The following is a 24,973-nucleotide window of genomic DNA, read 5'->3' as shown; positions in this document are numbered from 1 at the left end:
AACGTCTTCACAATGCACTTCACGTAGCGTACTGCAGGGTGGAGTACTGAGCCCACAGCTTTTCAACCTTACACTCGTCCGTCTTGTATACCTGCCGCCGCGCTCAGCTCTGTCCGCAAAAATTGGGGGACGCTTAAGCTTCGCCCTTAAGAGTAGAACGCGACAGCGTTATCGGGTCCGATTCGCATCGCCTACTCACTTACCTAATTCCTAATTAGCATACTCATAATTACTCGTGTACGCATCAGTACGTGTCTCGAAGACACTTCACGAAGTCAAAGACCACAACGCATTCCCGATAGGTCCATCTTTATTCAGCTTCAACCATCGAGCCTTCGTGACCTATGGGTAGCGTGCCCGTCTAACTATCCGGAGGCCCCGGGTTCGGTTCCCACCCTGAACAACCCTAACCCAATTTTATTCTCAGTTCAATTTTAATCATTTGCTTCCATCGGGATTTTCGGCTCAAGGACAACGACGCCGACGACGACATCGGCTTTTCTGCGACACCGAACCATTAACACTATCGGGATGACGTAAGGTGTGTCTCGCCCGCCAAGTTCATACGAGACGTCAAAAACTGACGAGTACAAAATCAGCTTGCCTTTGTAGACAAGCCCTAAATATTTAATGGAAAACTGCGTCTCCATTCTAGAAAATGTGACCTCAGGTCAAATAGACGGGGTGTTTCACCTCACTTGAACCAAGGATTAAAAAAGTGGCGCACCGGTTCTGGGTGAAACCAACGACATATTGATTCCCGTCGTGTGACGCTCCTCGGAGTATTTATTTAAGCGGCTTATACTGTATATATTTTTTAATATTTATTCTTCTCCCCTTTCATGGCGAAGCCGTGGGGTACGTGCACCTTTGCGGTCGATCCTGCAAATATACGAGGCATTATTATTGAAGTTCTTGCGGTAGAGTCTCGCTATGGTACCCAACAAACATATGAGCTCTTGAAAGTGCGCAGACGCAAACCATGCCAGTAATTTTTCATTAGCATCTACCTTAGCGTAGTCATACGGATACAAAGGAAATGTACTTAGATTCCTCAGAATCTTAAAATTGTTGCTGGCCCGAGGTTTGAACCTGGGACGACCGCCGATTCAGGATAGCCGTTCTACTAACGCTAGCAGAGGGCAGGGCGAGACCAAATTGATCAACAACTCCAAGTGGTAAAGATGTTGTTCCATTTTATATCGGAGACTCCCAAAGCTGAACTAGACAAGCAGTGTCCCGGGCAGGCGAGGCAGGACGAATTTTTCAACCGCTAAGACGCTGAGAAAAGGTGTGCACCTTTCCTTCGTAGCTTCGCTCACCATCATAAGCCGAGCTACGTCCGCTGCACAACAAATGCGAGCTCGCCCATTGATATCCATTTAACCCTGTCCACGGTGTAAGAATTAAGTAGCTTAGGTGAGAGAGCACCGTCGCAGGACGCCCGGCATGCAGTAAAGCTCTGCTTCTAGAGAGCACCGACAGATGGCGCGAGATACTAACGCCCTTTAGCGTTCTGCATATACAGGAACACTAACGCCCTCTTGGCTCTACCTACCGCATGCCCCGCCATTGCACCCCGCTCACGGTGTAAACAGCGCCTTGCTGAGGGCATCTAAATTTTCTGTTTTAACACGGTGCTTTCAGCGACCTTCGAGCGGTTTGTACGTATTGTGAGCCCTGGCCTGTTATCAATGCAAATGCATTACTAGGCTAAGTCGGCGAAAACAAGTCCGCAAAAAGTGTCCACAAAATATGCCCGCAAAAAGTGTCCACAAAATATGCACGAAAAATATGTCCGCAAAATGTGGAAGCAAACTGTAAACGCGGGGCTGAGGTGTCCACTGAGATGTCGAGATCTGAGAGCAATTGCTCCCTTTCCTTTCGTCAAAAACGTTTCCTTTCCTCAAAACGCATGTTTTCGCGGGGTTGAAGTGTCCACCGAGATGTCGAGATCCGAGAGCTACTCCGCCCTTTCCTTCCGTCAAAAACGTGTCCTTTCTTCGAAACACACCCAAGACTATTTGTTATGGGAATGGGCTAGCAAACCCCTTCCGACGACACTCTTGCCAGCTCCCTCGGCGGAGGAATGGGACAAGCTCTTGGCCAGTTAAAAAAACAAAACAACGCAGCTGGCCCTCATTACGCGAGCTCAAGAGGTCGCCTCCGACTGGAGGCTACGCTGGACTCGCCCCAGCCCCAGTTAATTCCTTCCATTTTGTGGCACCAAAGTTGTAGCCACCACCATCATGCTTTCGCGGGGTTGGGGTGTCCACCGAGATGTCGAGATCTCAGAGCTACTGCGCCCTTTCCTTTCGTCAAAAGCGTTTCCTTTCCTCAAAACACATGCTTTCGCATTCCTCCACGTAAGCAGACTTAAGTGCCCTCAGAATTTTTATTTGCATAATAATTTGAGGGGTGCTCGCAATGTCCGGCACCCAAGTTTCAATCTGCGTGCAGTAGAAACGAATCAGGCTGAGGAACGGTTGCCGGCGTATGTTCAGTTTCGCTGGAAACTGCATTATTCTTTCCTAATAACGTAAGCCGAGCCATGAGCCCTGAGCAATACGTTGCTGTCAGCATGATGTTATAGAATTATGGAACAGCTGCTGGTGCTACCGTGCGTGCTGTCACAGTCGCGTAATAATACTGGCTAACAACATTTTTTTTAATTACACATGTAATATTTTAATCAACGTTATATGTCGTCCCGGGTTAAAAAGCCACCAGCGTATCTCTTTGCTAATCCCCGCATATGTAGCGTAACATCGCATCAAGACATGCGTTTTTTTCTTCCTGTCATTCATTTACTACGGAAATACTATATGCAAATACGCAAGCTACGTTCTTACACCGTGACCCTGTCCTGCGACAGCTGCGGCAGCCCTATTTCCGCTAGCTTCATATTATCATTTGCCCGTCTGACTCTGTCGCCCCCTATACACGTACACCCTCTCTTCGAATCCACTTCGTTACCATAAGCACCACCGGTTATCTGCTCTCCGAACTGCGTGCCCTGCATATTGTCTATTTTTCCTCCTTAGAGTATCATCAATTCGCGTTTGTTGCCTGACCCACTCTGCCGCTCTTCCAATAATACTACCTAAATCATTTTCCTGTCCATCATTTTCCAGCCTTTTTCGCTACACTCTGACTTTCTCCCACATAAGTGAGAGCTGGCAAGATGCAACTGTTATGTACTTTCTTTCCTATTGAGGGATGTTTTTTTGCTTCTAATACACGGCCTGAGAGTATCTGCCTCCGCTCCATTTTTACTCTCATAGCTATTTCACTCTCGTGGCCCGGATCATGCGCTCACTACGTGCCCTAGATGCTAGATGCGTCCCCTTACGACTTCCAATACCTCGCTGCCTATCGTAAGCTCTTGTTGCCTTCCCAGACTGTTAAATATTACCTTGCGTTTCTTCACATTGCTGCGATAAGGTGAATTTTAATGAGTAATTACTCTTTAAAGGGAATCTCCTGAGAATGTTGCGCTTGAGTAAAAGGCTGTGGCAGTACCACATGCTCCTTGCATCACGTCTTCGACGTAGGCCATACCTCCCGCTCTGCTCCTTTTATTCCCTTCATTCATTCCTTCCTTCTCCCTCCCCCGTGCAAGGTAGCCAACCGTGCTATTTTCCTTTAGTACCGCTCTGCATTTCCTTTCTGTCTTTCGCTCTCTAAGTTGTGTGTTGCGATAATTGCACTCTCCGGAACAGGAAACGCAGGCGAAGCCTTTACATTCTGTATCTATACAGCTTCTATAAACTGGCACGGTGTGTGTACTCCGATGCGCACAAACTTAGTCGACCACGCAGAAGGCTATACGGCAGCACCTGAGCTTGATCGTGTTGCAGGAAACAGTAGTTCGAGAGCCCGTCGTCTTTAACTTTTATTGTGCAGCTGTTCCCCATGGGTAGGTAAAGGTTCCCGTAGCAGCTGTGCCCAAGCGTTCATGCAGCGTGTGGGGTTATCCCTGATGTACCGGCCAAGCGCGCAGTGAAGTGAACAATAATTTTGAAGTAACGGTGGGTGCGGCACAAGTGCTTGGTTTCAATAGTCATTTACTGGGACCACTTCACTGAGGCCCGTATGGCTGAATCACGGGACTTTAAGTTCTTCAATTTGCAACCCACCGTGGTGGCTCAGTAGCTTTGGCGCTCGGCTGCTAATCCCAAGGTCGCGGGATCAAATCCTGGCCGCGGCGGCCGCATTTCAATGCAGGCGAAATGCAAAATCGCCCGTGTGCTTTACGATTTTAGTGCGCATTAATGAACCCCAGGTGGTCTAAATTAATCCCGAGACCTCCACTGCGGCGTCATTCACTGCCTATGTGTCTCTTCGGGACGTTGAACACCACATACTACATGTTCACCACTCTTAGAATCCCAATGTAAATTTAAACTAAGTACCTGAATTTTTTAGTTCAGTTTAAAATTGGCGCGCACAAAGCAAAAGACTGTTCTCCCGCGTTTCTTTCGCGCAGCGCGCTCCCTTCGCTTCTGCAAACTTCATATAGCGGCTAAGAAGGGAAAGTTTTACGCCAAAAAGTATTTTGGGAGAACTCTCCTTCGCTGTTCAGAGATCAAGTACTACTCCTGTCATGCAATTGCAGATGGTGTACAGCAATGTCCAACGATGCTTTTATGCGCAATTTCGAGAATGTCTTTGGTCTCATTTATACAGTGGGCTGTTATCGAGAAACGAAAAATCTATCTACGGCTTATAAAAATTGAGGCCACGGTTACGGCGGTGTAACGCAAAAATCATCGAAGACTGTTGCACAGCTCGGATGCGGTGAGGTAAGCAATCTGAAAAGCCTCTTGTAGAGAAGAGCGGCAAGTCGATGGTAATGCCCCGAGGCCGTTGCACAGCTACAGACGCCAGTTGTACAGAGGAACCAAACGAGTTGTCCCGAAATTGGCCGTGAAACGTCTCCGCCCCCCCCCCCCCCCCCCCCCTGCTTTCGTTTGTCTCCATACGCCTCCTTGCTGCGGCTTGTGCGGCACACATTGTGGGCTCTTGACGCTAAAGCCGCCTCGCGTCAGCTTAGGCAGTATGCACCTGGAGTCCTGGCTCTGCATCCTTTTTGCGACGGTTTTTGTAGCCACGCACTGCGGCGTCTTGACGCCGACGCCCATTGGCCCCGCATTCTGCTGCACGAATTGCTCTTCACGGGCTGGCCGCTTTCTCCCGGCCTCGAGCGCGCCGTAAGCAGCAACAAGCTCTGCCGTAAGCAGCAACAAGCTCTGCCTGCCTTAGCCGGCTTTCCCATCGCAACTGGGTGAAAGATGCCGGTCGGCCAGCCTATCAGCACGTACAGTACTCACGGATTGAAATAGGACATTCGGAGCGCTAGCCTTGCAGTGCCACGCAGGCATGTGGTAAACCACAGGCCGGCTGATTGGCTACTGGAAGGAACAATTCTGCTTTGTAGATGTTCTCCCTCTCACGCCATACCACAATGCACCACCTTGGTTCCATGAGCGTCTACGGGCGGCGCTCCATGAAGCGACGGCCACGCGCTCCGAATGTCCTATTTCAATCCGTGAGTACTGTACCAACGCGAGTCTGCATGTGCGCGTGTGTGCTTCCTATCGCAAATAAGCATGTTTTTTTGCTTGCGCTTCTTTTTTACCATGCCAGATGCTGAGGACGTCGCCCTACAGGCGATCTAGAGGGAGTTGAGGCGCTGACAGTCGTTGCTCTAAAACGGGAAAACGTTAGCTCGTTTCGGAGTTGAAAAATGAGCACTGTACACAGCATGCATGTTGTGCTTCACAACAATGGAGCATTACTGTGTAAGTTACTACAAACAGCTTAAAGAAATATGACGAGGACCGCACAGACGCCCATAAGTATGTCTTTCCTTTCGGTGTGGCATTCCTGTATGGCAATGCACAACGTAAAAACCTTGCCGCTTCTCCCTCTCTCCTGTACCCCTTAATTCCACCAGTCGTTCATTTGATTTTTCCGCACTCCGCCATTACTTTGTGAACACAAGGGCATGCCATCAAACGTTGGCATTTTCCACAACCACACCTATCTTCTCTGTGCAGAAGGGTCTGTGCAAGCGGAAATGGCGACGGCCGTCTGTCAGAAATAAAACTTTCTGACGGGCTAGTTTGTATACATGATCTTTTAGAAATGGACAGGATGCCTAGAAATATCTTTTGCGGGGAAAACGCATAAACCTGCATGCCCACTGGGTGCCATTGTATCTGAAAGAGATGCGTGGCAGAACGTTGTGAGTTGCGCTTCTGTCCTCTCAGTCTCTCCTTTTCCCTGTGAATCGTCTGTCAGTAGCCGGTGGCAGGTGGCAATCTGCCCACCGGGCTACGAAAGAACTTAGTACGCTGCCCCGGATATAACGAACTTAGTATATTACTTCTAATATAACGAAGCTATGCCACCTCGGATATAACAAACTTTCGGGTCTGGACCTAGTTTGTAACTTAGTTTGTTGGCTTTGGATACAACGAAAATAAGCATACTACCTCGGGTATAACAAACGAACGTTTTGTTGCTAACGCATTCAAACGATCCACCGTTGGTCGCTGAAGTGGTTTTTTTTCTATTCGCTAAGTGAACATTCATTTGAGGATTTTCGTCAGAGTGTGCAAAGCTCCCATGGACACGAGAGACGTTGTCACAACAAATGAGCGCGCATACGCGTGATGCGGGTTCTCTCGTTCGCAGCTGGCCAGCACCCTCGGCGGCATGCTGATTGTGGCGACGCAGATCATGGAGGTGTTCATCTTCCCAGACATCTTCCACGACATCCCAGCCGTGCTGTACGCGGCCACAGTGATCATGCCGGCGGCGGGCATGTTGTTCGGCTACCTTATCAGCTGGCTGTTCCGGCGCCCCGACGCCGTCCGCAAGACCATCGCCATCGAGTCCGGCATCCAGAACGTTGGCACGGCTCTCACCATCGTCTCGCTGTCCTTTCAGTTTCAAGTAGGCCATTTCTGTCAGCACTGACGCGTCATCCTCCCTGCCGGCAATTCTTGGCCGGGTAGCCCTACCGTCTCGAAAGCACGCCTCCTTCCCAAATACTAGCTCGCCTTCCGAGCGGCCGAGTAGCCTTGTCTGCGCTGGGGTGGCGAGGAGATCACTATAAAGACAAAACGTTACTTACGTTCGTGAATTTAATGGGACTGTCAAGTGCCTCCTAATCGAATTGCTGCACGGTTAGAAGGCGGCCTTGCGGAACGTATCGACTAGATGCGGGCACAGAACTTCAGTTGCCCAAAACAGCGCCTGTCGAGGTCTGTTGCAACCTGCGTACAGCTTTGACCGGAAGTCCCGTCATCGCTCTTGAGCAGTCGGGCGGGCTATACACTTGGCAAGAAGCAAGCCTCAATGCTGACGCTGCTACGATTTCGAAGAACGGAAGCATAACATTCCTCCTCCGCCATACAGTCACGCAGCAACCTTTCAAACCGGTAACCACGGGCGAATATTTTCAGTTGAGAGATTGGAGAGCAAAAAATGAAATGCTCATATGCCTTAGGTATCGCGAGCATTTCGTCGCAGTGCTCTATTTCAGTTTTATTTGCGGAGGGACAGAGAGAGAGAGATCTGGTCTGCATTAAAGACGTCTGCAGCACATGCAAGCATGCCCGTAGCGAACTCGCTCAGCGCGGGCGTGCGTGCTGAAGAGGACAGGGCCGCAGCGTGCTCAAGGGTTGTGGGAGAGTGACCATTAACCGCGTTCATCCGACGCGGAAAGATGCAACTTTTTACGTAAGATCGGTATGACTTAAGAGCTGACCTGCCTCACAGCATTTTTTTTCTTTAGATGACAGCTTTGTCAATCCGGCCCTTGATGTTGTGCATGATTTTTTTTTTTGTCGTGGCAAAGAAATTTGAAGCGTTGAGGTTCAATCGCATTCGGTGCAGAAGTAGTGATGCAGTTTTAAGCAACCCTACTGTTTTTAACATCTTTTTTTTAAGTGGCATTCTGATGAACCGCATTCAACAAGAGACATTGAGTATTCTGTTCTGTTTGCTTAATACTCTGCAGCGTCAACCAGACCATGGTCTGGTTGGCGCTGCAGAGTATTAATACCACCACATAGACGGTCATTACAACTTTTGCACCTTCATTTGAAACTTTTGACTTTAAATTCAGTCAGATTGTGTAACTGCACAAGAATCCAATGACAAATAAGCTGCGCTGACCAAACCAAATTTAGTGTTCCTTTTTCTTCTTTCAGGAACAGAAGCAAGCCCTGTTATTCCCGTGGCTTTATGGTTTCACGATGATAGGCTTGAGCTTTATACTGTGTGGCATTTATGCAACTTATAAAAAATTCTGCTCAAGATCAAGCTCCCACAATATTGCTCCTGAAGCTGAAACCACCAAATGTAAGTTTTACCTTGCAAATCACTTGAGGATACTAATTTGTTTGTCGCAGACGAAAATGCGAATGAGTCTCGCCAAATCAGGTTATGCCTAAATGTACGCCGCCTGACACCGAATGTATACCGTCGCTAAGGGGGCCTCTCTCGGCAAAATTTCCGATGGCACGTTCGCGCACGAATTTCACTTTTAGGTACAATTTAGTGTTTGGTTTCTTTCAATACAACGTTTTAATGAGGGGTGTTTTCTACAAAACAAATCTGAACCTGAGGCGATGGTATATGGCATATGGACGGATGATGTGAGTAATGAACGATATCATTTGAAGTAGGGTGTCTTTTTATTTTGGGTTATAAAAGGGTGCAGATTCTAAAACTGTCGTTGCGGGAGCTGAGGCGCCGGATATTTATTATCTTCTTTAAAACAGTGCCTAACTAACAAGATGTATAACTTGCCCCTAACCGCGGCGCGTTTTCCCCTCATTCTGCGCCACCAACTCTCTAGTCGACTTACATTAGTCTCTAGCGCAGATACTCTGGCGTTTTCTCTACTATCTCTAAAACCTAAAACCGCTAGAGGGTAAACTATGGGCGCACCAACTCTTTGATTGGTACTGCGACATTCTAGAAAAAAAAAAAAAAACAATGAAATACTTTGTTAGTCACATGACAGCGGCGATATGAGCTGGAATGCACCGAACGCGAGATGTACCAAACACGACGGGACATAGCGCACTGTTGCGCTATTAATCAACCCGAGCTGCTTCATACCATCCGAAGTTGCAGAGCGTTAATGCGGAAGGAGAGTGAAGCTGTTGCATCGTACCGTTCGTTCAAACGAAAGGCTTACGCTGCACTACACGCAGCTTATAGTAAAACAACGTAAATGGCAGCGGTGACAGAGGAAAGTCCTGTCGAAGACCTTTCCGGGTTCGTATTCTCGCCGCAGTACTTCCCCACGCAGCATGAACCTCATTGTTCCGGCATATTTTCTCTAGCAGGCTCTCATCACTACAGGCCCACTTCTTTCACAATCTGCCACCAATTTACATATAAGTGCCGCTGGTGTTCAAGATCGGACGGGCGGATGGCTCAGTGATTGGTTAGTTTTACGTCCCGAAACTGCCTGTGGGCTATGAAGGACGCCGTATTGTGGTGGGCTAGGCAGTACTTTCGAGTATAGCGGGATACCGCTTAAGTGTGCAGTCAAGCTCCACCCATATTCAGGACCTGGCACACAAAATTTTTCCCTGGCAAAAAAAAAGTAGTTCGTTATTATTTTCCTGACCCACTGCGGTGGCTCAGTGGTTTGGCCGCGCGGCTACTGAGCCGGAGTTCCCGGGTTCGAAGCCGGCCGCGGCGGCCGCGTTTCAATGGAGGCAAAACGAAAAAGCGCCCGTGTGCTGTGCGATGTTAGTGCACGTTTAAGATCCCCACGTGGTCGAAACTATATATTCCGGAGCTCTCCACTACGGCACCTCTTTCTCTCTTCCTTCTTTCCTTTCCTCAAAAACCAATTTTCAATTTTCAGTTGTCCTGCTACCTAAACAAGAAGTAATCATAACATGATACTATAAGCTCAGCAGTTTCTGTGGCGATTGGTCGGCGTAGCCGCAAGATTGAGCAGAGTCGCCATCTTGCGACGCAGCAGCGAACACTCCTTAGTGTGGCACGGCCGGTCTCGAGGAGAGCGCGCGCTTTTCTTTCTTACGGCTTTCGCAGTGGGGTCTGTTTCCGCCTCCCGGCGCACCTTGGTGGGGTCGTCACTGCCCCACCGCTCCACCGCCGTTCACGCGGAAGGAGAAGGCGCGCTCGCTCCCAGTTCGGCCAGCGTCAGTGGTAAACCGTCAAGCCTTTATATTTTACCTCTTACGCTTCACGCAAAGGCCGCGTAGTCAGCCCCTTTGCCATGCGAGAAATCTGAAACAACGGATTAACGACTGCGCGCCATCTCCTTGAGCCCGACTGTGTATGGTCGAACGTATGCTTCGAGCACAGACGTCAACAGGCTCTGCCCTTATATTTGGCTAAAAAGCAAGGCTATCAGCCTCTGTAGTTCGTCTTCCGGCAGGTCAGAATGAGTGTGTAGAATGATATGCGACTATACTTGGATGGCAAGTTTCAAAGAGTAAAGGATTCTGCAGCGTAAATATAGCGCGTGAAATTTCAAGCGCAGCTTCTTTAATTTTGCACAACAGCGGAATTAAAAAATTCATGGTGCTCCCGAGGAAAACGCATCATGTCATTCGCGAAAAGAATGCGTATAGACTTAACTCAGCCCTGGCCGCAGGAGCAGAGCACGCTGCACGCACGCGACGTCCAAGATCTCCTCTTGGAAAGGAATCTAAGTTTGGCGGCATCTCACGACCGCCCGTCCCATCCGATGACAACGCAAAAATTAAGTCACTTGTTGACAGTAACTGCAAGCACGAACTAACTGACAGCAAAGCAAAATTAGTTCTGAACAGCACTCCGCATCAATAAAATCGGCCTTCACGAGCGAACAGACTTATCTCAGAGGCGCTGACTACCAGCTTTGCATTATTCTCCTGCATATCTGTAGCCTCCTCATCGCTGACGATAAACCTCCCGTGAGCATGAACTTTCCTCTCATCGTTCAGGACACAAAGTAGCACCACAAAAAAAAAGTTTTCCGCAACCTAACGGAGCTCCACTAATAAATCTCGCAGCAATGCGCGTTATACCAGCTGGCTTAGCTTACAGTGTAAGGAACTAAAAATGAAGATTTGCGATGCTTATAGTTGTTAATAAAAGTCCCTGAATTTAAGAGAATAGAGGGCATTGGACATTCAACTGCATAGTCTGAGATATTTACAAAGATATTTAAACCAAACATTTTTAGGCAGCTTCAGGACAAGCCGCAGGTTTAATATGCGTGGACAACAAAAAATGGCGCTCTTTATGGTAGCTGAAGTCACTCATTGGACATCCATAATTTCTGAAACTGCAATACTCAGTACGCGTCAATATCTTTGGCAGCATACGCAGCTTGTGCTGGCTGCTTCTGTAATTACGTTCTGGTAACGTTAGTCAGGACAGAATGACGACAAGAAAGCTTGCGTCCAGCTCGAAAACTGTTTATTGGGCGAACCCGACGTATCTCAAACAGAAAGCAGTTCGGCGGCGCAGCGATAAAACAAGTGCTCAGGTCAACTGAGGTCAAAAGGACGGTCGCTCTCGGCCTTTCAAAATTTAAAGGTGACAAGAAACTTGAAGCATTAGACGCCTAATGTGCTTACGACAATTTTGAACATGAAGAGAGACTTGCGCGCGGCTACAGTCATTCCAGAGAAATCTGGGGGCCTCTCGTTTGACAAACAAAAGCGGAAAGGCCGCGTGCCATTGGCCTCGAGCAGAGAACAATGCATTACAATGCTTCTTGACACTTGCTCGCACATTAGTAGTTAGTATTCTTTTGAGCTATCGATACAGGCCTCTCGCTCAAGAAAGTTGTGACGTATATGAGGGGGGAAATAAGTACATTCAGAACGTGCGAAAAACGATATCGGCGTAATTAAATATTATATATACCTCCTAGCAATCAATTTATTTTACAGTTCATCGTTAGTGTACATGAGTCTGACTTTCATCTCTAAAAGTATTGTCTCAAGCCACCATCTACGGCACTATCGGATTTACGGCTCATGCGTCAGAGAAAATTTTCTCCGTGATATAGTGCATTTCTATGGGACGTGCGCCAAACTTTCGTTCTCTGAGCTTTTATTTCCTTCCCCTCAGCATTAACCTGTCATTTAATCACGGACCATGAGGCATACGAGAGGAAGTGATCAGAGTATTTCCTTCTGGATTTTAAACCACAAATAATGTTCGACATAGTTCTGAGGAATGTGAGAGTGACTCCTCATTTTAAATCTTTTCATCGAGCCAAGTTTGTGATGAAGAATCAGTGCACAAGTGCACTGTGTTGAAGATACGCAGCTTGAGCATCTGCATTTTGTTTTCTTTGATTTCGGTGCTGCGGTCACCATGAACCAGCGCGCTACAGCGCACCGCCGCAGATGCAGGCGTTGAGCCAGCGTTGCCTGCACCAACCGGTAATCAGCGAGTTAAAGCACTAACTCGAGAACTGTATATCCTATATATCCTTCCGGGCTACCGCCAGGTAGCTTTAAGCACGACTGAGGTGTCCATCGTACGAGGGGGGCCAGTTATGCGCCTTTCCTTTGCTTTCGAAGAAAATTGAAGGTTGGTTTTTAAAATTGGTTTCGACTTGCAATCAAGATTAACCAAGGCCAACCATGCTATGCCTTTGTTTTCGCTACCTATATCCTGGCATACCGAGCTAAGCCACTGCCAAGATTTTCACTACAAGGAAGGCATGATTATGCATTCCCACATTTTGCAAATCCCACCCCCTCCTAGTTATGAAAAAATTTAAAATTGAAAATTTGTGTTCAGGGAAGGAGATTGGACCCGACGCGGTAGGTCAGTACTAGACCTTTTTTCTTTGAAATTTCGATTCGCCTGTAGAGGTCGATAGAATAGGCCGCAGCGTTTATTGGTTGGCCAACTTCTCGCGATGAACCATTAAATGAACTGCCACCTACCAGGTCAAAGCATGGTGGTAGCGATGAAGGACGTATACGGTAAGGTGCAGCAGTTGGTCTGCAGTTGCGGCCAGACCATACTGTATTTTGAATCTAGAGTATGCCGAGGTGGTGGGAGGGTGAAGCGACTGATTTTGTAATGAGTGGTGATTTCGTGATATGTGAGTACAGCTCGCGGTGTTTCTTCCGTGCGTCTGGTTGTCCGATCTTCCGGGGCCCGGAAGGGTATATAGGATAGGGTCGTCGCGCCTCTAGCGGCGACGGGCAGCGTAACTCCCGAAGAAAAACTCGCATTGCTTCGGCGGCGAATGCGAAGGCCGTATGAAAGAACGCGAGCGCCCATCTCGAGACCGGCCGTGAGTGTGGATCCCCGCTCGCGTCGTCTGCTAGCCAGCAGTGCTTACGTGCGCGCCTACGACACGCATTCCTCGTGGCTGTTGTTTCGCGGTTTCTGCGCTCTCCTATTTATTTGTCTGCCTCTTGCGAAATAAATGTGAACACGCTACCATCCCACGCGCCAATGAAGGCAATAACTGTCCATACTGAGTACGTCATGTTGGATCTTGGCATCCTCCATCCGTCTTCGCCACTTCCGGCCATTTGCCGTGCGGCGTCTTAAACACAGCGACGATGGCGTTAGGTGCCGTGTCGAAGTAAAACGAACAGGTCGCTGTCGTACACAGAACTGAATGCAGCCGCCTAGCGATTGCATACTCCGGTCAGTTATGTTTGAGATCCGACAGGTACTGACGCACGAGTCGGCTTAAAGACTGCTGCCAAGCAGAGAGCATGCAGTCCGAACGGGCCATTTTGTGCCCACTACCTGCTTGATGAAGTTGTTTGAGTATTTTATTCTTGCTATGCTAAGCGGTTTTGAAGGCCGCATGTAAGGCGTTTATATATTCTTTACTCTTGTTAAATTTTAAGGCAATACTGCGCCTCCGTCACACCGGAGCAGCGATCAGTTTTTTCCTCAGAGAACTGCGAAAACATTTCAGGATTCAAATCATGCCCAGCACTTAAAGGGACACTGAGGAGAACTCTATCATTTTTTTTTTGTTAGCAAAATCTGATAGTTCGGCATTTCATGACTTTGTTGCCGCTTGACCGGGTGCGAAAGATGCAGTTGTTGCAAAGAAATTTTGATTAGAAGATGAAAAAGTTTTTCCCGCCGCTCTGATTCAAACTCAGGGAACTCTTATGACGCCACGGCAACTCTTATGACGTCTCAGAACGCAGTGACGTGAAACGTGACGTAAATGCAGACTCCGTGATTCCTGACGGCTAGCGGTGCTGTGCGCAAACCTTCCTTTGCCAGCCTCAGAGATTCGTGGCTTCCATGAAGTAAGGAAAATTCCTCCAAGGTGGCGCCTCTTGTCCTAGGACGTCATCACGCTTGTACTTGCGAGATTGGCCTGTGGCGGCGACACCTGTATTTTGGGTCTTGCTATTTTCTACATTACAAGAGCTTTGTTTTCAGTAAGAGTGGTGTTTTTGTGATCAGGAGCTGCTATTCTATCGATACAAGCCAACTTCAATTTCTCCTCAGTGTCCCTTTAAATGTAACCGCAAATATTACCCCATGCAGGCAAATGTACGACACTGTAAGCCTAGTAACGTTGGTATTCGGCTAAGTACGAGTGTAATCCCTCGTAAGCTCATTGCTTCTGACAAGCAAAATTAAGAGAAGAATATGAGCAACACATGTGCTGCGCCAGTCTTCGGAGCAGAATATAATAGCACTCCTTGCGTAGCGGTGTTTACTTGGCAAGGAGTAATAGACCTTACCAGTGGTATGAATACGAGGACAATCCATTTGTTTCGGAACAGCCAATTCACGTGGAAGGTTTTATTTCCGGTACCTGTTTTGCAAATATATCCCTCCAAATTATGCTCTGCGAAAGACTGGCATTGTCTGATGATTACAGTGCTAAATAAATCTTCATTCCTCCAAAACCCCTTGCAGACGCCTAATCGCAATCACGCGCAGTGATTTGAAGCGTCTTCGCACCGACTAATTCGTAGCTTGGACTACAACGTAATAAAAAAAATTGTTGAAGCTCCCGAATTTCAGTGATATATATATATATATATATATATATATATATATATATATATATATATATATATATATATATATATATATATATATATATATATATATATAAAAAGAGGAAGAGGGAAGGCAGGGATGTTAACCAGAAGGGTGTTCCGGTTGGCTACCCTGCACTGGAGGAGAGAGAAGAGGGGAATGCAAAGGGAAACAGAAGGAGCGAGGAGAGCAGTCAAAATTTGTTCCTCAAGCCAGTCGCTTTCAGGTAGCAAAACAGTGTGGTTTCCTTTGGTACCGCAGAGTCCATTCATGCGGAGGTTCTTGGCTGGTGAACTCAACTGAAGCCCTTTGCAGCCCTTCGGGCTGGCGTTGAGCCGCAATAACTGGACGTAGCGCGTCCAGTGCTTGCAGTGTGTTGTGTGCTGATGGCGCTTTGCGCAGGCTAGAAAGCAGAGCGTGCAGGACATTCATACAAGGACGTGAACATTGCAATCACTTGGAAGTCTTGGCCACAGTCCGGATCGTGGCTTTGTCTAGGTTAGTTGGGAGTGCGGCAACGTCCCTGACCCAATGGAGAAGCCAGACTTCGGTAGTGGTGGCCAATTAATATCAGAGGCAGTAGGTGCGGCGTCACCAGACTCCGCGGGCTCCCTTGATTTAGTGTGGTTGTTGGAGGAGGCAGACAAGCTGCAGTGGCGCTTGAGGCCTTCCCTTCAAATGTGGTTGCCTGCTTTGAGGACATTCGCGAATTACGTCGTCGCACCTTTGCAGAGGCCTCTCTGTGCGTGGAATGGTCTCGCTTACCGCCCGTTCAGTCTTCAGACGGGGGCAGTCTTTCGAGGCCTAGTCGTGAGGGCCACGGCAGTTGGCGCACTTCAAGGCAGTCGCGCGGCAGAAGTCGCCGTTGTGCAGCTCGGAGTATCTCAGGCACACGATGGAGCTGTTGCAGACGCCGCTCACGTGACCGATTCTCAAGCGCTTCCTGCACTGTAGCGGCTTTGGTACGAAAGGTCGAACTGGATGTCGAAAGTGCCCAACCTTCATGTATGATGGTATGCAGTCACTCTTGAAGGTCAGCTTGAACTTTCGAGGCAGTGAAACTGGATTATCGAAATGCTGTTAGTCGCCGCCTTAATTAGGATGGGTAAATCAGCGTCACAGATGGCGGACGCGACGTCGTAAATTACGCCAGCCGTAGTGCCGCTGTCTGGTGACGGCGGTAAAATTTTCTAGTGCGCTCCGCTCTGTGACGTCAATGGCAATGATGTTTTTGTAGGGGTTTACTCTCACACCTTTGATACCTCCTGGTACGAAGTTTTCCAGATACGTATAGGTGGCTTGCCTGTTCAGGAGGTTCAGGTTGTCGGATGGCTCCTGTGGCACAAACAAGACAGTATGTGCCACGGCACTTCGCGACCTGATGACCGTTGATGGGCTTGATGAGAACGACTCGGCTTGTATGCGCAGTCTGCGCTTGGCCTTCTTGCTAACGATCGGTACGAACCCGTCGCCGGACGAGGAGTCATCACTTGGCGCCGAGCACACCACAGTGTCCTGGCTGCTTGAGTCACTCAGGTGGTATATGTGCTTTCTCTGGGTGGCCGCTGCCGACCCTCCGGGTTCCAAAGGAAGCCCAGCAGCCTCCACTTCCTTCGCCGTAACAAAAACGAAGCGGCGCCTTCCTGGTTATGGCACAAAAACCAAAGTCGTGAAGGCAGCGTTCTGATACAGAACAACTTCGTCGTGAGTGTGTAATACTCCTGTCACATGGCCGAAGTGCCGTTTTTTACGAGTGGCGCTCGCGTTTAGTCATTCTAGCAGTGTCACGTGATTAACTTCGCTGATATTGGCTGCAAAAGTAATCGCCTCGTATTGAATTCGGCGAACTCACTCCACTCGGCTGAAATGCTCTTCACACTGCACACGCGAACAGCTAGCTTTCCTTTGCGGCGAAAAATCCTGTGCAATGCCGACGTGATCTCACTCTGGGGGAATGGTTAGGAGAAGTTCCGGCGCCGTCTAGCCAGACCAGATGTTTGCACTTACCATCAGTGGACACACCTGAGTACACTGTCAGCGCTACATTTAATTCGCTTGATCCTCGGCTGAAGGACGCTAGCGAACCAGACCGTGGTCAGCGTGGAAAGTACGTGCGCCTCTGCGTGGGCTTAGAAAATGTTCGCACAGCATCAATGTATCGTCGTGCAGCTTGTCGTGTCTCTGCCCAATGAAGTGCCTATCGTGGAAGACACGCACTGCGGCTTCGCATAGAGAAAGAGGGAAAGGCCATGCGTAGTGCGTTGCTAGAAAAACTGCATTCGGAAAGGCACTTTTCTTCTTAGTGTAGACACACGCCGGCGGCTTTCCTCGTAATGGGGCTAGTAATGCTTTCGCATCAAAACGTTAGAGATCACTGCAGCGACCGACATTGGAGGAATGCGAAAGCATTGACGCCTCTTCCACACTCGTCGCCTCTCTTTGCTTCTCTACCACGTCGGTCCTACTCTACCACGTTGGTCTGCCGCCACCGCATTTACAGTCATTTTATCACTTTTTTTCGGCACATTTTCATTATTTACGGTTTCTAATTAATTTTTTTACGTTAACTGACACTTTGCAATGTTTTTTACTACTTTCCAAGTTTCCCGAGATTTTTGCTACTATTTCGACGTCTTCTCGTTATATAAACGTCCAAGCTTATTGTGACGTCTAAGTGCATTTTTGTCGTTTTTTCTGTTTTTCAGCACTTTTTGCAGTAACTGTCATTTTTTTTACTTCATATTAATTCACACATTTTTAATCTAGTTTACTCTTATTTAACGTTCTTTTTTATTGATTTTTATACTATTTCGACGGCCGTGGCTATTTCGACGAATCATTTACTTTTTTGCCTATGTTTAATTAACTCATTACTCCACATCAATCAAATTTGTCGCGCAGCGACATTTTGTCATCCTCTATCTCATGCAATTATTCTTTTACTCCTAACTTTTTATCGAACGACACAAGGCCTGCGGACATGTTTTGAGCCCATTTCCATGGCACGAAACCGCGAACATAGTCAAGTAATGCTTTCGCATCGAAATACAGACAATCAATCTGATTGATGCGACAGAGTATGTATTAGCATTAGCGTCCCCCCGGACGAAGCAGCCGCTGCCGCTGACAGGCTCAGACCGTGCTGGCGGGTGGAGTGATCCAGTCCGTCAGTCACCATGCGGTGGTGGTGGTTGGTACTGAGTTATTCAGGGGGGGGGGGGGGGGGGGTACTGGTCCCGACGCATGTTGGCCAATTTGTGGCATCACTCTTGGGGACCAGGGCTGGGGGATGGGGATGTTGAGGTGGGATGGGAGGTACTGTCACCGTCGACGCTGTCACCACCGTCACTGTACTGCACATAATCCAAGGGCGGGGCGGTAGCTGTTCCTCTGAAGTCACAGGCAGCAGGCCCACCGCAACAGCAGCATCAGCACCAGGCGAGGGGAGGATGAACGGCAGCGCGCTGGGAGTAGCGCGCGCGCGTCGGGGGTTGCTGGATGCAAGCAGTCTGGCCTCCGACCAGCCGGAAGGCTAGCCAGAGGCGCAGGGAGGACTGCAGGGCAGCCGGGGCTGTCCGCCGGCCACCACGTTGGCTGGATCACGCGGCGGCAGGTGGGAAGCGCAGGAAACTGCTACTGGGTAGCAGCGCGGCGGGGGACGCTGTGTACCGCCGTTTCCGTCGGCTCGTAAAAGGGGCTGTTTTCACAGCAGGGGCGTCAGGCAGCTGGCGCCACGAAGGCCGGCGGTCGTTACCATTAGCGCAGGATACGGGCCTGGGTGAACCGCTGGAAGCTGCAGCAGGATGGCAACCGGACGGGGTCATAGGAAACAGCTATGGGGAGCGGCGCGAAGAGGCCCCGCGCACAGCAGTGTGGGCGGGGTGGGCGGAGGGCAGCAGGAAGGGCGCGCTCTCGCATCCGGGGTCAGCACAGCAGGCGTTGAGGTGGTGGGCGGGCTGCCGCCATCGTAGTCTGCTGTGCCGGCTGCAGGGGGCTTGCAGAGACATGAGCAGTCGCCGCTGCAGCTGACGACAACGGCCCAGAAAAGCTGTCCCGGTGGGCGTGGGCTACACGGCCGAGGGGTAGTAAGGCGTGCTTGAAGTAGGGGCGGAAGGGCGCCGGACGGCGCTGGGCGCGCGCGGGTGTCCTCGAGCTTGTCTAAAGGGCAAGCAGGAGGGTGGGCCGGGCGCGGTGAGGGCTGGGGGCGTGACGGTGTCGTAAGGAGGCGCGAAGACTTCACGGGAGGAGACGTTGGTGACATCCGTCCTCCTCAGAGGTCCAGACGGAACTGACCCTGTGACATGCCATGCCCCCTTTCCAGTGTCCACTTTCCCCCACCTGTCGCCTCCCACCCTCTCTTCGTATCCTCTCTCCCACTTTTCCTCTCCCTCCCCGCCCCTGAAAGTGGAGATTTCTCTCTCCACTTTTCCCATCGCCACCCACCCTCTCTTCGTCTTCCCTCTTTTAAAGTGGAGGGAGATTTCTCTCTCTCCATTCTGCCATCTACCTCCGTCCTACCACAGACGGACAGACAGGACTTTCCAACATGGGGGTTCTAATGCGAACGCATTAAAAGGAACGTACTGCCTCTCCTTCCGAATTTCGCTTTCAGGCTTTTATTCACGCAGTGATTCTTTTGTTTTCATTTTTTGTCTCCATTTGTAAGCCTCGGTTTCAAAGACTTCCTTTCTGATGTTCATGGTAACTTCCTTTTCCCTTCTGTTGCCTATCCCTGTCGTGAGCCTTCTGTAATAGTCGTTTTCTCCACGGCTTGTTAACGTTTTTACTGTGCAAGTACCTATAAAGAAATTTGGGTGCCCACCTCTCCTCATTGTCTCCCTTCAAACAATATATTGCCATCTGCTTCAAAGGACAAACAAACCCAACATCCAACAGCTTTGTAGTATTTCCATGAGCCAACAGCCAACCGTTGTTGCCAAAATGTTGCCTCTATTTGCCACAGAGTGTAAAACTGTTTGCTTGCTTATTTGCTTGTTTGGCCCATAGGTGACGTCGTATTTGGATTTAGTTTGAAAGACGAGGCAAATATGAGTACCGGTCCGCCGCGGTGGCTCAATAGTTAGGGTGCTCGACTACAGAGCTGGAGTACCCGGGTTCGAACCCGACCACGGTGGCCGCGTTCCGATGGAGGCGAAACGTAAAAATTACAGCGGAAACATAAGACTACTTACGTGCTGAGAATAAAAAGCATGCACGCGGGGTGTTCGTCTGCGGCGATGGCGTACTACTCTATAATGCAGTGGCCAACGAAACAGATATGTTCGCGTCGCCCGAATGGAAGTTGATGAAGACGAAGATACCAAAACCCATGCCAATACACAAAGCATTTTCTGTTCCCAGCCGACCTTTTTTAGTTCCCTCTGGTCTCGTTTTCATGCCCTACAAGTAGCGTTTGTGCAAAGATTATTTGAGCAATTAGATGTGAAAATTTATGACGTCCTTCCTGCGCTATGCAGAGGGCCCACTGTCCACATTGTCTTCGACGATATTTTCCCCTAAAATGAAAAACTTTTGCCACCCTGTATTCTAAATGGTCTACTAGAACATCATCTAAGGACCCTACCTACAAATATTGCAAAAGCACCGACGCATCGCAGTGCAATGAAAAGGCAGGTGTGGGAATATTCTGTTCGCATTTAGACTGGTCCTTATCACTGCGCCTTCCGGATTTCACCCCTATTTTTCAAGCAGAGTTTCTGGCAATAGTACTTGCTCTACGCAAGCTAGACCCTTCTATTACCGCAGTGGCAGTAATTACCGATTCTTTATCTCTGTGTTCGTCCTTCGCCGCGCATGTTGACGGTCCCATTTTCAACACATTCTTGCCCCTGCTTCCTCCGCATTTGAGCCTTGTTCATTTAGTATGGGCTCCCGGTCACTGCAGTGTGACTGCAGTTAATGAGATTGCTGAAACTCTCGTAAAGGCTTCCCTAAGCGGCCCCGTGTTGCCTATCATCCCGGCTACAGCCTATATTACAGCATCTAGGTTTCGGCGACGTGCGTTTCTAAGCATGCAATACACAACACTTGTAACATCGGCGGATTATCAGCACCTCAAATATTCTTGGAAGAGGCAAGTTTGTTGATCTCGGCAGCTTGAAGTATCTCTGATGAGGCTGCGGTTCCGTATCCCTCCTCTAAATGTCTAATTGCACAGGTCGGGTTTGGCGCTCTCTCCCCTTTGTGCATTTTGCCGTGAGCCTGAATCTATTGAGCATTTTTTTTATCTATTGTCGCCGATACACCTCTTTGAGACAGCTGCTGGAGGGGCCCTTGCGGCCCCTTGAACTTAGTGCCACCACATTTGGGTTCAGGCACAGATCTGTTTGCACCGCTGTTCTAATTTCCTTCTAGAATCTCACCGACTGACATGCTAAGCGTTACAAAATTTTCTTTCTGTCAATTATTACATTTTGACTTAATAATTCTGCTTCAGTCACTCTCTTCATTATTATTATTATTACTACTACTACTACTAATTTTGATATCAAAACTTTTATCCCTTTTCTGTTCATGAGGAAGAATCCTCCGGTGTTGCTTTCCCGCGTGCTTTTCATTCTATTTACCTGAGTACAGGTGAATAGCCACCCGATTCTTGGCCGATCCCCCAGTGTGGGTATGTGCCATCTTTTGATAGGCTAACAACAACAACAATACCCAACGCGAGAGACTGGCAGTCTCTCACGCAGGGTCTTGTGCTGCGGTGATGGTGCAGTGCTCTAATGAAGTGAGAGAGAGAAACAACTTTATTGAGCCGAGCTAATTACGACGTCTTCTTAGACGCCGTCGATGGAAGTGGTTCCCTCTTCGCGGGACCCATATGCTTCCCTAGCCGCCTGGCCCCTGGAGATCAGGACGAGCTGGTCTTCCAGGGCGAAGCTGCATGGTTAGCAAGGTCTCCCATCGCTCGGTAAGGGAGGATGAGGGATGGGGTGAGGTAGTGGGGCAGGTAAGAGGTGGGGGCATTGCCTTGACGAAATCGCATACTCCAATGACGTGTTGGAGCGTGCCTGAGTCTTGCAGAAATTACATTCCTTTTCGTACCTTTCCAGATACATCTTGCTTTGAAGGTAAGGGTGCGGGAAGGATCGTGCCTGTATCGATCTGCTTATAAATCGCTTGCTGTTCTCTGCTAAACGATTTGTGAGGATCGGAGTAACGTCGCCTCTCCGTCTTGTAATGGTTTGTAATGTCCCTATAACTAATCATGGAGTGTGGCTCACCTTCCTCTACCCGGTGTTCCATCTCTCGGGCGAACTGGTGGGCAAGTTCGTTGCCTTCCAGCCCAGAGTGAGCCGGTGTCCATATCAACTCAACTTTCCTTTCAGGCACGTCGCGTTTACTCTTGAGAATATCTAGTGCCGCAAGAGACACCCACCCCTTTCTGTAGCCTTTTGCGAGTTAGTGACAATTCTTCCTACTTTTGACTGCGCGAGTGCTAAAATGAAGTGGCCAGCGAATTAAGCTGATCTGTTCGCGCCAGTATGGCTTTGAAACAATGGAGTAAAAAAATTGGCGGTGGTTTAGCTCTGGTTAAACCTGGAGTGACGCGATAGCTACAGCTGGCCGACTGGAACTTGCTCAGTTGAATTGCAGTCAGTCTTTCGCCGCTCCGTTTCGCTGGGTGTTCCTTGTTCATCTTCGTCCCACTTGACACGGTGCATGCGCACAGCTGTGGCAGCAGCTGCTCCGTACCACGTGGCTGGTCACGTGGCCAACCAGGTGACGAACCACGTGATCAGCCACGGCGCCACGCCGCCGGCAGCTGCTCCGCACCACTTGACAGCGTGGCGGCGCAGCCACGGGGTGGCGGCACCACGCTGAAGGCTCGAAATGCTACCGTAATGTAGCTCTCGCTACAAAAAAAAAAAACTCAGGAGGGAGCGCGACGCCATGCGGCCATCCTTCGCAAGCCAAGTGCTCATGAAGTCATAGCTGCATGAAGCCGCTCCCATTTATCGCTCTTTGAGTCAGTCCGTAATGTTTTGGTGTTGGTATGTTTAGTACGAGCGTCTGCGAGGCCCATGGCGCGGGTGTCTATACAGCAAGGAGGTTGATGCCGCGTTGGCCCGTGCATGCGCGCGCGCAGCGGGGATCGGTATCACCGCACGCTATCGCGCACGTGGTGTGATCACGAGGGGACCGATTCTCTCATTTCAAAGCGAAAGCTTTGATATCCCTTTCGTAGCTTGTTCGGCGTGTGTTTCATACGGTATTGAACCGAGGAACGTGAGAGGAAGACGAGGGTGGGGCTGCCGCCACGCTGCATGCGTTGGCATTGACAACGTTGTGGCAGAAACGCGGCACTGAAGCTATAGGCCGTCGGCTTTCATTGTGTTCATTGGCGTTTGCGTTGACAACGTTCTAGGCTCCGATGATTTTTAGGAAAGGAAGGGCGCATGACTGGCTCCCTGGGTCGTTGGACGCCTCAATCGCGCTTCGAGGTACGTGGCGGTGGTGAGAGAGATGTGGGCTGCATGCGTTAGGGCTGGCAACGTTGTGGCAGACACGCGGCACTGCAGCAATAGGCCGCAGAGTTCATTGGGTGCGCAACGTCTCGCGATCAACCTTTAACTGCCACCTGCCATGGCAGGATGGGCGCGCCGCCTATCCAGTGTCCGGAACGCGCTCAACGTTACAGGCGCCAAGCGTCAAGTTGCCCGATACACCACAGCATTTGCTCTTTAACCAGGTTCAACAGCAGTTAAACCACAGCTAATTTTTTTTTTACTTTTTCATGACTAGGCTTCAAGTTATAGTGCACTGCATGATTAGAGAGCTAGCTCCCTTCTGTTTTTTTTTTCATCTATGTTTGAAACCCACTTCGGGGAGAATTTTTTTCTTTCCTGATTACGTAGGCACTGCCGATGACGTAATTAGGTCAACTGGGCTTTCGGACCGACTGGCGTGGACAACGACGCCGGATTTTCTGCCTCATGAACCATACATATGTTTTCGCATTAAAAGGCGTCTGTGTGCTGTGCGATGTCAGTGCACGTTAAAGGGGCTCTCAATGAAGGTGCGGTATTCCTGGGATGTTAAAGGACGCCGCTTCACAAATGTCCTCCAGCAAGATTTTTTTAATGCATTTTGTAGAAGCTGAGTTATCTGTAGTCAAATTTTGAATTTCAGTGTCTTCGCGCATTTCCCTCTTCTCACTTTTTGCATGATCAATCCATCGCCGCCCACCACCCTAAAGTGACTTAGGTTCCCCCCCCCCCCTCGCGGGAATTTCCCGGGGAGGGGGGGGGGGGGGCGGAGCTGCTTGACACGTCGGAGCGACGCTGCTGACTGGCCGCGGCCATGGTAGCTGCGTAACGCCTGGAAGAATCTAACCAATAGCCATCTCTGAAGAGAATTACGCAGGACGTGCGACGGAGGAGGGCGCGAGCATGAAAAAGGGACTCACCAACTTTCGCCCGCGATTTAGGGTTCTCTGATGCGTCTAGAAGTGTATCATTTAGCCCAGGTGTTCGCAGCGAGAGAATAAAGAGATTGATCTAGTTTATGTACTCTCCTCAGAAGGTATTTCAGTGCCCTTTAAAGATCCCCAGTGGTCGAAATTATTCTGGAGCCCTCCACTTCAGCACCTTTCTCTCTTTCACTCCCACCTTCCTCCCTTCCCTCACAGCGCACTTGAGGTGTCAACAAGAGGTGAGACAGTCAATTACTGTGCCATTTCCTTTCTTCAAAAACCACTAAAAACTACTGATAGTATAAGGGTCAAAGTTCTGTTCTGAAAAATTGTGTCCTTGAATGATGCAACATCATGGCCAGCTTGTAAAATGCATAACATTCAGTCTGTATTGAACTGAACACTGCAATGCTGTCAAAGTTTGGGTACAGTCAAATTGATTCGAAAGCTGTACTTCCGAAATAGATGTGCTCACTTTCCATACAA

At 49.3% G+C, this 24,973-nt stretch overlaps 1 protein-coding gene across 3 annotated transcripts in view; it reads left to right on the top strand.

The window, feature by feature from the left end:
• Positions 1-24,973, top strand: part of LOC144114995 (ileal sodium/bile acid cotransporter-like) — a 120,280-nt gene that overhangs the window by 80,850 nt on the left and 14,457 nt on the right. For 2 of the 3 annotated variants that reach the window (XM_077649091.1, XM_077649090.1), the window contains exons 5-6: positions 6,703-6,963; positions 8,226-8,376. In XM_077649091.1, coding sequence (XP_077505217.1) covers positions 6,703-6,963; positions 8,226-8,376 — 412 coding nt within the window. The remainder of the gene's footprint in view (positions 1-6,702; positions 6,964-8,225; positions 8,377-24,973) is intronic. The other variant, XM_077649092.1, reaches the window with a different exon arrangement.

Source organism: Amblyomma americanum, chromosome 1 (assembly GCF_052857255.1).
Source record: "Amblyomma americanum isolate KBUSLIRL-KWMA chromosome 1, ASM5285725v1, whole genome shotgun sequence".
NCBI lineage: Eukaryota > Metazoa > Arthropoda > Arachnida > Ixodida > Ixodidae > Amblyomma > Amblyomma americanum.
This window is presented reverse-complemented; position numbering and strand designations above follow the sequence as displayed.